The 15661-nt window shown below is 35.9% G+C and overlaps 1 protein-coding gene across 2 annotated transcripts in view; it reads right to left on the bottom strand.

Annotated features, from left to right (window-relative positions):
* NOL10 (nucleolar protein 10) overlaps positions 1-15661 on the bottom strand; it is a 108459-nt gene that overhangs the window by 67355 nt on the left and 25443 nt on the right. For both annotated transcript variants that reach the window (XM_036751965.1, XM_036751966.1), the window contains 3 exons: positions 9063-9141; positions 7353-7502; positions 5433-5499 (listed from right to left, as the gene is read on the bottom strand). In XM_036751965.1, the coding sequence (XP_036607860.1) occupies positions 5433-5499; positions 7353-7502; positions 9063-9141 (296 nt within the window). The remainder of the gene's footprint in view (positions 1-5432; positions 5500-7352; positions 7503-9062; positions 9142-15661) is intronic.

Genomic DNA, 15661 nt, shown 5'->3' with positions numbered 1-15661 from the left:
TACATTGTATGTAACTGGCTAGTGTGCCTGATCTCAAAGCTGGAAACCCAAATTTCCTTGACGAAAACAAACAAAAAACAGAAAGGAAAACCAAAAGCACCAATCAAGTCTGGAAAGGCAGAAACTCAGACAAGGCAAAGCAAATACTAAAAACACACACACAAGAGATACCTGATCATTATCACAACATTGAGAAGTATTCATCCTAAAGTCTCTGTAGCTACTGAGACCTATAAAAACCTTTGGTATTTCAACATGTTTTATGGCAGTGGAAACAGCTAAAAGTTTTAAACTCAGAGGAAAACTGAGGTTATAATAGGATAAAGCACATGATGACTATGCTTCAAATATTGCCACAAACAACACTGATGTCAATGCAACTTCCAAGAGCCATCAGCCACAATTAAAGAAGAAAAAGTCACAGGGACTAAATATGTCTTTGTTGAATAATAGGAAATATCTCACAACTAAAAAGAAGCTTTCTGATCAAAAGACAGCTCCCCAACCTGTCTCCACTGGCTTTGCTTCTTAACACTGCATCTCACAAGAGAACACAGCCACACCTATCCAACCACAGAAAAGACTAATCTGATTACATGAGAGAATTCTGACTAGATTGAGCTAGATGTATTTTTTCAATGAGGCATGAGTTAATGACAACCATATATGGAACTAAAGATATAAGCTGATTGGCTATCAGTCTAAGTTGGAGAATGTCAAGGCCAAAACCAATTATAAATATGAAAGATAAACAATTTCATTAAGCCTAAGGAATGCCAGAAGTTACTAAGAAATAGAACCAAAAAGGCTTCTTTTCAAACCAGAGAGGAAAGTTAGTTTAGGGGGACATACAATAACCTTCAGAGAAACAAAGAATAAAACAAATAACAACAACAAAAAAAAACAATTCTTCCAGGATCAAAAGGTACTCAGCACCTGTAGTCAACACAGAACCCTTCTATGGTCTAGTCTCTTATGATCAGATACTATGAGCGTATCAAGTCTTCCTTTGAAGCATCTGGCACTGGCCACTGTCTCAAACAATTTACTGGTAGACAGTCTACAAGTAAATACCACTGCCGGAGGGGGATAAAAAGGGTGGGAAGTCTCTCCTCATGTTTGCTTTTACCTTTATTTAATACCATGCTTAGAAACCATGTCAATATGCACCAATGTATTTAGCTTATTAAATGGATCTTGACGAAGAGAACACAAGCAATTTAAGATTTAAAAACTCAGCCCCTAAACTGCAGGCATACTGTGTTCCAAATGAGCAAATGTTCTCTGGAACTCATAATGAATTTTTCCATAGAATAATGTAGTAAGTGGTGCTTAAGTTTTCAAGTTAGCCCACTAAAGCCTATGAATCCCATACGGTACATGAATGAATATAAGAATAATAGTACTAGCTTGAGTTGTGGGTCTAAAGAATGGCAGAAGAGGGTGAAGATGTTCATGTTCCTCCTTCTCTAAATCCACAACTAATCCTAGGCAAAAATTCTGACTTAGATGAAGTTTGTATTGACATTCTGCCTTCTGTCTCCACAACTCTCTATCTTCACAGTTCTCCCATGATGCTCTAAGGGTGCCACTTTAGCCAACCCTAATTCCTTCTTGGCTTATAATCACAAAGGTGAGAAAGGATCTTAAAACTCATTCAGTCCAACCAGCTACCTAATGAAAGAATTAGAAATTCTTCTACAATATCCTCAATTGTTATTCAACGTCTGTCTGAAAACTTCAAAGAACAGGGAACTCACTACTTCAAGCTACTCTATTTTCAGAAAGGGCTAACTGTGAAGAATCTCTTTTACTGAGCTAAAAGCTGCCTCCCTAAAATTTATCTACTTTATCCTTGTTATTTCCCTCTGAAGCTGTGCAGAATAAAACTAATTCCTCTACCCCATGACGATCCTTTAGCTACTGGGAGACAGAAACAACTATCACAAGCCTGCCCTACCCTCATAAAGTTCTCCATACTATTTAGTCCAGTTATTGAAAAGGTAAAATGAGGGAAGAAATTTGATTTAACTAAATTACATTAATAGGTGATAGGTGGATGACTGAAGAGGAGGAAGAGGGGAAGGTGGGGGGAGGAGGGGAGAGGTAAAAAGTTTCACATTTTAAAAAGGTTTATAAACCCAAATTAATTTCTAAAAGTATAAAAAAGACATTACCAAAAAAGATTAAGTCTGTAGGAAAATATTTCTGAGGTATCACCATAATATTGTTGAAAAAGAGCCCTGGACTTGAAGTTAGAAGAACTGGGCTTTAATCCCAGGTCTGCTGCTTAACAGGCATTTAACCTTGGGCAAGTCACTTCACCTTACTGCACCTCAGCTCATCCATCTGTAAAATGAGTTAATAACATATACATTACCTGACCAAAGTATGTGAAGAACATACTCTGACTCTTACTTTACTAAGAAAATAGAGGCTCTCCATCTTGAACCTTATCTCTTGTCCCTGGTCTATACTTCACAATCTCTCTACAACATCCTACGATCTCTTTTGCTCTAGGCTCTGAAGAAGAGGCCCCATCTATGTACAAATGCCAACCCCGCTCTGCATTTTTATCCTTAATCATATCCCTATCTCCTATGGGAAATTTTCCCTTTGGTATTCTATTCAACCTCCTAAATTTTCAGTCTCTCCTTATCCACTTTCAATCTCTCCTCTGCTGCTGTCCAAAAATGTGACTAGATCTTGGTCATCTCTTATCCCTTCTGGCTACTGCTCTGTCTCTCCTCTCTTTCATCACCAAACTTCTAGAAAAAGTAATTTGTATTCCAATCTATTTCTGTTCTCATTCACTTGTCAACAGCATAAAATCTGATTTCCACTAAACACACCTCTTGACTGAAGCTGCTCTCTCCAAAGTTACCAACTATTTCTTAATTGCTAAGTTTAATGGCATCTTCTTAGTCCATACCCTTCTCTACCTCTTTGCTAATTTTGACACAGTTGTGACAATGTACTTTCCTGATTGTCCTTTTGCACTATCCTTAGCTGGAGCATCATCTAAGGCCCATCTTCTAAAGTGAGTGTCCACTAAGGCTCTGCTCTACAATCTCTCCACACTCTTAAGTTCCTTGGTGATCTCATCAGCTACTAAGGTTTTCAATTACCATTTCTATGCAGATTGACTCTCAAATCTGTATATCCAGGACTTTTATCTCTCCAGAGCCAGACATCTCTATCTGAATGTTCCCAAAAGAAAGTCTATTTTCTTCCCTCAAAACTGACATCTCTCCAAGCTTTCCCATTTCTACTGAAGATACTAACAGCCTTCTACTCAGCAAGGATCTCATCCTCAGAGTCCAACTATTCAGTCTCACTCTACCAACCTCAGATCCAATTAGGTGGTAAATCTTATCACTTCTACTTCCTTAATACCTCCCATCCATCCTAGTCTTTTCCTTGATATGACCATTACCCTAGCTCAAGACCTTATCCTGTTTCACTTAAGACTATTATAACTAGACACTCAGCCTCTGGTTTCTCCTTTCTTCAATTAATCCTCTACACTTAGTTGCCAAAATAATCTTCCTACCACACAAGCCTGACCATATCATTTGCTCAAAAATCATCAATGACTTCTTGCAGACTCTAGGATAAAATACAAAAGCCTCAGCATGGCATGTGTCTACTTCTCCAAATCTACCTGCATTACTTACTCCCTGTCATCTAAGCACACCACTTAAATAGGTCTATTTGCTCCTTAATTCAATTTTGCATGCCAAATCCCAGCTCTCTGCTTTTCACAGACTGTCCTCCATGCCTGTGAGGGACTTCCGTAAGAAGGAAGTAAGAACACAGTCCTCACAATCTCTAACTTCCTTCAAGGCTAAGCTTATGTGCCGTCTCCTATGGAAATCTGTTCCTAATCTTCCTAGTTATAAGTGCTCTCTTCCTCTTAAAATTATCATGAATTTACTTATTCATTTGTTTGTCTGAACCTTCAGTAGAATATAAGCTTCTTGAAGGCAAGAACTGTTTCATTTTCACTTTGTATCCTCATTGTCTAGTACCCTTAATAAATGTCCACTAAACTGAATTATAAGCTTCAGGAGGTCCAAGATTGTGTTTTATCTAAACTTTATATTTCCTGTAATGTCTAAGATAGTTCTCTCTACCTTGTAGGCACTTAAATGCTTGTGTAATGAATCCACGAACTGTGCATGACTCTGGGGCGGGGCAGAGAAAAATGGTGAAGGAGTAAAGAAGAATATATTTGCTTCACAAAAAAACTGAGTACATAGGGATTAAGAATTGAAAAAAAAGAGGTGAGTGGGGAATGTGATTTTACTGAAGTCAGGATAACCAAATATAAATGAATGAAGCTCAAAACAGCCGTTAAAAGGCCCTTTCCTTGTGTATTGATAGATCCTCCAAGATAAATTCCTTGGCCATTATTAGCTTTTTTCTCTTTTTTTTTTGTAATCAACTTGTGAAAACTTATGTAAAAACCATACTATATTCCCATCATAAAGCAAAGAATATGCCTTGCAAACAAGAAATGTCTTTTAAAAAATGCTCATCATTTCCATCAGGGTTAACTTTTAAAAAAATTAAAATCAACATAAATGCTGCACCTATTGCAAAATTAAAATCAGAAGGTCTTAAGAGATACTTGGGTTGAAATGCCAATACTCAGAACACTTTCCTTGCCTTTGGCACTGCATAAAGTTAACCTTTGGTCCTCTACTGTGTGTCAACTGAATTGATATGGACACTTCACAAAAACAGTTAGGGGCTGGTAGAGCTGTGACCCTTCTAAGGACCCTATGGTCCTTCCCAAATTCTTAAACCTTGACGACTAATTCATAAAAAGGGTTATGGGAAAGTAAGATTTTCTGGTTGGGTACTTCTGGATATTAGAAGGCCCCAACTGTATAGAATGAAGAGTTTATTCTTCAGTATTAGCAAGGAGTTACTCAATGAATACAAATAGCTTTAAAATTCAGCGTTCTTATATATTCAGTGTCATTCTATAATCACATAACGTCACCCTCTTCAGGGGCAGCTAGGTGGCGCAGTGAGGAGCACACTGTCCCTGGAGTCAGGAGGACCTGAGTTCAAATCTGGCCTCAGACACATGACACACTAGCTGTGTGACCTTGGGCAAGTCACTTAACCCCAACTGCCTTCCCTTCTCCCCTCCAAAAACAAAACAAACAAAAAAAACCTCTTCACCATAACATCGATATCTACCAACATCCTATAATAACTTACTACTAGTAGCCATGATAAATGAGTAAAAGGTAAGAATGTCCTTTTCTGAATCATCTACACCACTTCCTGCTCTTGGTTTTTTCCCAGTAATGTATCACACAAGTTCTGGTCTGACCCAGACAAATCCTGTCTACCCAATGAAACTTGATAAACTTGAAGCCCAACATATGTAATGGAATGGACATTTGATATATTACCTGAATCTGGATAAAGACACACATCATTAATATCATGTTCAGGTTCCAAGGAAGTAAATATTTTCCCCTGTAAAAGAAACAGGAAAATGAATTATTGAAATAAATTAAAATTTATTTTAACAAACAAGATTACCTACGTAAATGAATTCAAAGTGACGCTATATACCAACATTTTTTAAAAGCAGAAAATATGTATACCATATTTAAATTAACAGGTACTTAATAAATATCTGATGATTAAATGTGTTCATTAACCAATTCAAAAAGGAGGAAAATCAAATTACCAAAAATTAAAAATGAACAAGGCAAAAATCACGAGATCATGTTTTTAAAATTATCTGAACCTACTATATACAATTCTATACTAGCAAGAGAGGATTTTTTTAAAAAATTAATTACCTACAAAAATACTAAATAATATGCAAATTAACAAAATGAGATCTTACATAATCCAATCTCAGAAAATGAAATAAAACAAGTCATAAAGGAACTATTAAAGAAAGAGTCACAGGGAAAGGTAAAGAGAGGGATCAACAAAGGAAGACAGAAAAGTTAAAAGCTCACATTTAGTTTATGTGTTGGTCCAGAAGAAATGTTTACTTATAAATATCCCCCAAAGCCAAATAAAACTTATTTCAACAATTTAAAACAAGGCTATCATGGAGTGAATTTTGAACCTCTTTCCAGCTTTTACATTTGTCATTTAAAATTAAAGGAAGACTCTAGGATGTAGCCATTTTCTACAGTAAGAGAGGTAGAAGGGCAAGGAGGAAGAGTTGTTTTATGGCTTTTTAAAAGCTGTAGAACTAGAAGCCAAGTGCTTTCAAAGGTAGAAATTCAATAAAACATAAATTATTAAGACCTAATTTATGTGCAAAGAACTTCAGTAGCCACTGAGAACACAAAGTGAAGGAGAGTCTTCGCTATCAAGAAGCTGACAACTTGGTAAGGGAAATAAGACATGAACAAACAATTCATAATAAAGTCAAAGGAAATTGAGGGGATGCCCATCAACTGGGAAATGGCTGAACAACTTATGGTATATGAATGTAATGGAATACTACTGTGCTATAAGAAATGATGAGCAGGCAGACTTCAGAAAAACCTGGAAAGACTTATATGATCTGATGCTAAGTGAAGTTAGCAGAACCAGGAAAACACTGTACACAGTAATAGCCACATCGTGTTATGACTAACTTTCATAGACTTGGCTCTTCTCAGCAATGCAAGGATCTAAGACAACTCCAAAAGACTCATGATGGAAAAAGCGATTCACATCCAGAAAAAGAATTATGGAGTCAGAATGCAGATGGAAGCATATTATTAGTTCTTTTTCTGCTGTTGTTTTGTTTTGTTTCTTCTCGTGGTTCCTCCCATTGGTTCTAATTCTCCTTTACAACATGACTAATGTGAAGATATGTTTAATATGAACGTATATGTAGAGCCAATATCAGATTACATGACGTCTCAGGGAAGGTGGAGAGAAAATTAAAAACTCAAAAACTTACGGAAGTGAATGTTGAAAACTAAAAATAGTAACTTTTTTAAAAAGGAAAAAAAAAGGATGATCATGGAAAGATATTCTGAACATATAGTTAGCTTTCATAAGGATGAGATATAACTTCAGGGTCTAAAAACTATTTTGGGGAATTGGTAACCCATGGGCTCTTCACTCACCTAAACATTTTTCAGCTTTATGTTCACTTCTGAAAATGAAAAATTGCATTCAACAGCAAATAAAAAGCCAAGAGTAATGATTCTACTATCTACACACAGATCTTATCTATAGTGTAGCTGACTTTCTTTAGAAAGCTGAGCTTTCTAAATTGTCTCTTGACAATTTCTAAGAATCAACATCTTTTCAAAATGCTATCAAAAGAGGCAAATGAAGGAATAAAAATTCAACATTATAATACTTACTGTGTCTTTGTTCCACATTTTGATGATTCGAGAGTCTGCAGATAAAATTAAGTCTAATGAATTCTGGAACTGGATTGATTTAATAGCAAGACCATACTGGTGATCCTTAACCAGTAATGGGTTACTGGAGCGAAGATCATACAACAAAACCTTCAAGAAAAAGGGAAAAAAATTTAAAGTTTCCTGTGCTATAAAAAACTAGAATGTTGCACCTCACCTCCCCCCCCAAAAAACTTGAATAACCAAAACAACAACAAGAGAAACCTGAAAGAAAATACCTTAGATTTTGAACAGGTTGGCACTTGCCTAATTACTTTACTATTAATATGCTATTCAGCAAAATGTTTAACAAATAAAGCCAAAAAGAGACTCTTTCCAGCATGATTAAAAATAGGTCCATTTGTGTTTTGTCCACCAATGACTGGTATTCCCTAATAAATGCTTGATTTGATCTTCCCAGTGAAAAGTTTCTTACATTTGGGAAGTACCTGAACATTGAAAGGAAAAGCCCCTGGCATAATAAAGCACCTAATTTGCTTCACCCAAGTAATTATGTATGCTAAGAAAAAAAAATCAAGAAACTACATAATATCTGTGTCATAAATGAATAAGTCCCTACAAAATTAAAAAACCTAAAATAGAAAAATGAAAAAACATAAGATAAAAGAGTAAAGAGCCAAGTAATTAATAATGCCAGGTGCTAGAATAAGTCAAGCCACTTCAGTTGAGGCCCGAATTTAGCTCTGAGATTCTTGACTGCAAAGGTACAAAGGAAAGCATATTGTGTTTTATAGATTTCACAACGTTCATTGCATAATTTTTTTTTAATCCAAATTCATCAGGACAGACATACTTTTTCCTGATACTGAAATGGAGGAAGAATTTATCATAAGGGTAAATGGACCTTACGTAGAATCATCAAGATTATCTTCAAAGTGATTTTGTAAATACATACAAATGGATGTTTCTTTGGTTTTGTGTTTTTTTTTTCTTTTTTTTGTTTTTGTTTTTTAGCAGGGCAATTGGGGTTAAGTAACTTGCCCAAGGTCACACAGCTAGTACATGTGTCAAGTGTCTGAGGCCACATTTGAACTCAGGTCCTCCAGACTCCAAGGCTGGTGCTGTACTCATTGTGCCACCTAGCTGCCCCTAAATGGATATTTCTTATACTGACCCCCCCCCGCCCCTCCCCACCCCCACCCCCCCATGAAAGCAGCCTGGGAGAAGTGGACAGACATTAGATTTACAGTCTAAGGACCTTGGTTCAAATTCGGTTCTTCTATTTAATACCTATGTGATCAAATACAAATCACTAAACTTCTCTCCATATCTTCACCTATAAAAATGAGGACAGTAGATAAGAAAATCTCAAAGGTCCTATCATTATTAAATATGTAAGCTTATGGAAAACTAAAACTATAGCAACAAATGTTAACTCAGTGGAGTAATTTTCTATAGAAGCTGAGATGATGACCTAACAATATTGTTTTCTAGTGAGTAAGTTAATAGAGAAAAAGTTTTAAGAGAATAGTTAATATATCCATTAGGTTGGATCTCTCAACTACCAGATCTCAAGCAATTTTTAGCAATACTACTCATGAACCCTGAAACATAAATAACCATATTTGTGAACAACCTAACAGATAGCATCCTCCACATCACGTGCACAAAGACTGGATAAATTGCAGTTTCAATTCGAGACATATTTACCTGCCCTGTAGATGTTCCGACTGCCATGTTCAAAGCACCATTAAATTTGAGGGCTGAAATTGTAGGCAAACTGTCTATCCTGAAAGACATAATGTGTTCCATTTACACAATGGCCAAGAACCCTCCAAAATAGCTGCTATATTCACACCTCAAGAGAACATCTGAGCAACACTATGAGACTTACATTTGTAAGTCTCCAATGTGGATGGGGGGGTTCAATTTCTGATTTTCAGTTTAAGCAGCAAATATAAACATATATTATTAAAAGATAAAGCAGCATTCTTTCTAATATATTACACTAGCTATCAACAAGAAATCATCTAAAACATTTTAGCATTTTTGAATCTTGAAAAATCAAATTGAAAGATTCAACCTGATAATATACTCCATTTTAATCATGCTATAAAGAGGTACTGTGTAACAGTAAAAAATTCTGGATCTGCTTTCAGTCTGGCTAATGTTAACAGCATTAGAAAGAGAAGCAGCATGGCATAGAATAAGCACTCTAGTAGACCAGAAGAAACAGAAATATAAGTTTAAAAAAAGAGAGTGTGGCGATTAGGGAAGAGGATAGCACTACATCAACTATTACTGGGTTCAAGGCCCCTTCTGCCTACCAATGGCTGCCTCCAACACTCCACAGGGGACAGCCTGCCAATGAAAATACTTCAAGTCAGGAGATGGAATGTCTTGCTCATGAAAGAGCAAAGAGGCCAGTGTAACTAAATCAAAGAGTACATGGAAGGGAAAGGTATAAGCAGACTGGAAAAGTAGGAAAGGATTTTATATTTAATCCTGTAGGAACAAGGAACTATCAGAGTTTATTGAAAAGAAGAGTGATATGGTCAGGCCTCAGCTCTAGAAAGATTAATCTGACAGCTCACTGAAAGATGTACTAAAGTGATAAGACAATAGAGAAGACCAACCAACAGGCTACTTCAATAGTCCTCGCATGAGGTGATGAGGGCCTGCATCAGGGTAACTGCCATGCCAAAAGAGAGGAGCTGTATATAAGAGATGATACAAAGGTAGAAAAAAACAGTACTTTGACGATTTCTGGACTGGACACGTGAAGTGAGAGAGCATGAGAGTCAAAGATTAACACCTAGGTTTTGAGACTGGGTGATTGGAAGGATGGTGACAGTAATAGGAAAGTTAGGAAGATGGGAGGTACTGGGGGGAGGGAGGGAGGAAAGATAATGAATTCAGTTTTGGACGTGTTGAGTTTTAGATATCTAGAGGACATCTAGCTCAAGATGCCTAACAGACAAAAGTGCAAGACTGGAAATCAAAAGGGAAGTTAGGGTTAAATAAGTAGATCTAAAAGTCATCTGCAAAGATACTTGTATAAACCGATGCATGCTGAAGTAAGCAGAACAAAGATAACAATACACGCATTGACTATAATAGTATAAAAAAAATGAACCCTAAAAGAAAATCGAACTCTGAGTGATCTAAATGATCGATCTTCATTTCTGGAAAACAAATGATAAACAGACATTACTGCTATCAGTAGAAAGATAAGGGATTAGAGGGGTGGAAGGATGCTGCATAGACACAGTCAGGCACAACTGTTACATTATTTGCTTTTGCTTAATGTTGCTTTTTCATAAAGGAGGGTTAAAGGGGTTGTGGGAGACAAAAAAAAAGATGTATATATAGTCATGACTGATGTGAAAAAAAAGGCCTAATAAAGCTTATTATTAAAAACATTAAAATCTAAATCCCAGAAGATTGATGAGGTAGTGCGTTCCTTCATTCCCCACGGAGTTCCGAGGCACAGATCTAAAAGGTACATTCCTAGTCAGTCAATTAATAAACATTTATTAAGTGCCTATTATGTACCAGGCACTGTACTAAGTGTAAGGGATTCAAAGAGGCAAAAGACAGTAACTGCTCTCAAGGAGCTCAGGATCTAACAGGGGAAAGAACAAGTAAATAAACATATACAAACAAACAAGCTAAAGACAAGATAAACAGGAAATATTTAAAAGCTGAGCTAGAATTAAGAGAGGTTGGGAAAGGTGTCCAGTAGAAGATGAAATTTTTAATTGAGACTTAAAAGAGGAAAGAGAGTGTTCCTGGCATGAGGGATAGCTAGAGAAAATGCCTGAAGCTAAGAGATGGAGTGGCTTATTTAAGGAACAAGGAGGCACTGGAGGAAGACTATGGGATGGGGAATAAAATGTAAGAAGACTAGAAAGCTAGAAGGGAGCTAAGTTATAAAGAACTTCAAATGCCAAACAGAAGAATTTGTATTTGACCCTGCAGACAACAGGGAGCCCCTAGAATTTTTTAGATTTTTGGGCAGAGCAGGGAGACGCGTTTGGGCATGCGCTTTAGGAAAATCAGTTGAACATTTTAGTATTTTACCACCAAATCCAGCTAAATCCAGCTTCTCTTTAATGGTTATTTAATTTAAAAGCTACAAAAGAAACTGCCCAAATTATTGAAAAGAAATATTTTTAGACTCCAACATGTAAAATAATAAATAGGAAAGTTCTCTGTAAAAGGAGGATATTACAGGATCTAGAGCAGGAAAGGACCTCAGAAATCATGTAGTCCAACCATATCATTTTATGATGAAGAAACTGAGTACTAGAGAGGAAAAGTAACTAGACTCAAGGTTACACACAGGCATGAAGCAGCAGAGTAAAGATCTGAATCTAGGTCCTAAGACCTCAGCTCAGGTGCTTTTCCCCCTTTACCTCACTTGAACCAGATAATCTCTCAGATCTCTTCTATTATCATAATTCTAAGATTCAAAGTGAGAAAGAAATAATTTGTAATTTTTTTTAAAAAACAGTAGCAAAAAAGAAAACCAAAATTAAATTGAGCTTTATTTATTAAATTAATTTATTATTATTAAGACATAAGTCCAAATGCAACTGGCAAAAAAAACCAACTACTAAGAGCTACAGTATCATATCGATGAAAACAAAAATCTTAAACTATACAATATATATTTTGTACATAAATGTACACAAAATATTGTATACATATGTATGTGTGTATATAAAAACTACACAATACTTATGAGTTAAAGAGTTAACTAGATATACAGTCATTCATGTGGGCATGCACATGAGCTACTGAAAATTGATTTTTAAAATATTCTTAGTAGTGATATAAATGGCATACTAAGAGAAAGTAAGGTAGTTTTTTCTTTCTGGACCTCTCAAAATTACCTTCTAACTGAGGCTGTCTTGAATTCAATCAATAAACATTTATTAAGTACCTACTATGTACCAGGCACTGTGCTAAGCACTTGGGATACCAAAAGAGGCAAAAGACAGTTCCTGCCCTCGAAGTTTCCAATCTAATGGAGAAAACAATATGCAAATATATAAAAATATGCTATATCCTACATATTTATAAGCTATTTATCCTATATATCCTATGTAAACAAGCTATTTATCCTATGTATTAAAGGGTAAATAGGAAATAAATTAACAGAGGGAAGGCACTAAAATTAAGAGGAGCTGGGAAAGGCTTCCAGTAGAAGACAGCATTTTAGTTGGTACTTAAAGAGTTAGAGTGTTCCAGGCATGGGGGAGAGGTAGAAAAAATACCTCCCACTGAGAGATGAAGGGTCTCATTCATGAACACCCAGAATGCCAGTATCAATGGATCAAAGAGTATGTGGCAGCGAGTTAGGTGTGAGAAGACTGGAAAGACAGGAGGGGGGTAGGTTATGATGTGTTTTGAATTTCAAATGAATTTGAAATAGAGCATTCTGTATTTGATGCTGATAGCAATAGGGAGCCATTGGAGTTTAGTAGATTTAGTAGAGTTCTCACTATAATTGCAAATCAAAATATATTGTCTATTGTTTCAATGAAAACCTAAGGTTGGACTGCCCTGGCTTACTTTATAAAACTAGAAAAAATAATGAAATTTGCATAAAAGAAAAAGTCAAGAATCTCAAAAGAAATAATGAAAAGAAATGGGAATGACAGGGATCTAACAGCACTAGATCTCAAAATATGCTAAAAAGCATCTAAAAATGTCCAGTTCCAAGATAGCAGAGTGAGAAAGGAACTTCCTGGAGCCCTACCAAATTCCCCTCCAAACAACCTCAAAAAATGCCTCAGAACCAATTTAGGAATAGGGAAGCAGGAAAGATCTGTCTCACTGGGGTAGGGGAAGAGCCTGGTAAACAAGCAGCAGCAGAAAGCCACATGCCCATGAATCATGAAAAAAGAAGAGTCAACAACATGGTAAAAGAAATTTAAAAAAAAAAAAAGAAAAAGAGATACAAAAATTCACCAAAGAAAATAACTCCTTAAAAAACAGAACTAGCCAAATGAAAGGCACAAAAACTCACTGAAGAAAATAATTCCTTAAAAATTAGAACTGGGCAAGTGGAAGTTAATGATTCCATGAGACATCAAGAAACAATAAAACAAAATCAAAAGAAGAAAAAATAGAATAAAATATAAAATTTCTCATTGGAAACTTACTAGGAAAATACAACCAGGAGAGATAATTTAAGAATTACTGGACTACCTAAAAGCCATGGTTAAAAAAAAAAGGGGTTGGACATCATATTTCAAGAAATTATCAAGTAAAACTGCCCTGATATCCTAGAACTAAAGGGCAAAATAGAAACTGAAAGAATCCACTGATCACCACCTGAAAGAGATCCCAAAATGAAAACCCCCAGCAATGTCATAACCAAATTCCAAAACTCCCAGGTCAAGAACATAATGCAGGCAGCCAGAAAGAAACAATTCAGATATAGTGGAGCCACAGTCAGGAATACACAAGATTTAGCAGTTTCTACATTAAAGAACTAGAGGGTTTAGAATGTGATATTCCAGAAGTTAGGATTACAACCCAGAATCATTTACCCAGCAAAGTAAGTATAATTCTTCAGGGGGAAAAATGGATATTTAATAAAATGGAGGACTTTCAAGCATTCCTAATTAAAAGACCAGCGCTGAATAAAAAATTTGATCTTCAACCACAAGACTCAAGAGAAACATAAAAAAAAAAAAAGAGATTCAATAAGGTTAACCTGTTTATATTCCTACATGGCAAGATGATTTTTCTAATTCTTAAGGACTTTATCACTATATGAGCAATTAAAAAGAATATACATAGATAGAGGGTCTGGGTATGAGATGACTATGATGGGATGATAACCCAAAATACACAATTAAGGGATGAGAAAGAAGATTGCACTGGGAGGAAAGGCAAGGGGGAGGTAGAGTGGGGTAAATTATCTCACATAAAAGAGTTATGAAAAAGCTATTGCAGCGAGGGGGGAAGATGCGGGGAGGGGAGGTGGCGGGTAACACTTGAACCTTACTCCCCACAGAACTGGCTCAAAGAGGGAATAACATACATACTCAGTTGAATACAGAAACTTATCTTATCTTATACAGAAATAAAAAGGGATGGGGATAAGAGAAGGGGCGGGGCGGGGGAGCCGGCCTGATAAAAGCGAGGGCAGATTGTGGAGGCAGTGATCAAAAGTAAAACACTTGTGAGGAGGGACTAGGTAAAAGACAAGAGGGAGAGGATAAACAAGGGAAAAATAGGAGGGAGGGAAATATACAGTTAGTTATCATAACTAAATATGAAAGGGATGAACTCATATATAAAATGAAGTGGATAGCAGGACAGATTAAAAACCAGAATCTTACAATATATTGTCTACAAGAAACACATTTGAAGCACAGAAGACACACGCAGAATAAAGGTAAGGGGCTGGAGTAGGCTTCAGCCAAAGTTAAAAAAAAAAAAAAAGCAGGGGTAGAAATTAGGATCTCAGACAAACCAAAAGCAAAAATAGATCTAATTAAGAGAAATAAGGAAAGAAACTATACCTCGCTAAAAGGTACTATAGACAATGATTCTACTTATTTCATTCTTTATAAGTTTATAAAAGTTTTCAAAATTGTTAATTTTTATAACACTGATGTTACGGTACATTAGTCTGGTTCTGCTCACTTCACATCAGTTCATACAGAGATTTCCATGTCTTTTTTTAAATCATCTATTTCCTCATAACTTCAGCATAATAATATTCCATCACATTTACATACTGCAGCTTATTCTACCATTCCTCAATTGTTAGATATCCTCTTAGTTTCCAGTTTTTTGTTACAAATATTTTTATACAAAGAAGATCTTTTTCTTTTATCCCGTCTGAGTATAGGCCTAGCATTAATATAGCTAAATCAAAGGGAATTCACTGTTTATGAACTGGCATATATTTAGAAACATATATTTCTGAGCATAATTGCAAATAGCTTTCTAGAATGGTCGTACCTATTCACAGATACACAAATGTTGAGAGGGCAGTGGAAAAACAAGCACAATGATGTGAACTGGTCTGAAAACCTGGATAACAATTTGGAACTATGCAAGAAAAGTTACTAAATTATCTATACATGGCCTTTAACTTAGAAACTCAACTACTGGGCATATACCAAAAGAAGCAAAAGTCAGATACACAAAGAGAGACAGAAAGAGAGAGTTTATGTGTTTACCTATGCATATGTATGCATATATGCACGTGACTAATACATGTCATATATGATACACAAACACATATATGGTAAAGTTAAAGACTAATTAATAAAGAGAGA

Source organism: Trichosurus vulpecula, chromosome 3 (genome assembly GCF_011100635.1).
Source record: "Trichosurus vulpecula isolate mTriVul1 chromosome 3, mTriVul1.pri, whole genome shotgun sequence".
Taxonomy (NCBI): Eukaryota; Metazoa; Chordata; class Mammalia; order Diprotodontia; family Phalangeridae; genus Trichosurus; species Trichosurus vulpecula.
The sequence above is the reverse complement of the archived record's forward strand: the minus strand, read 5'-3'. Positions and strand labels throughout refer to the sequence as shown.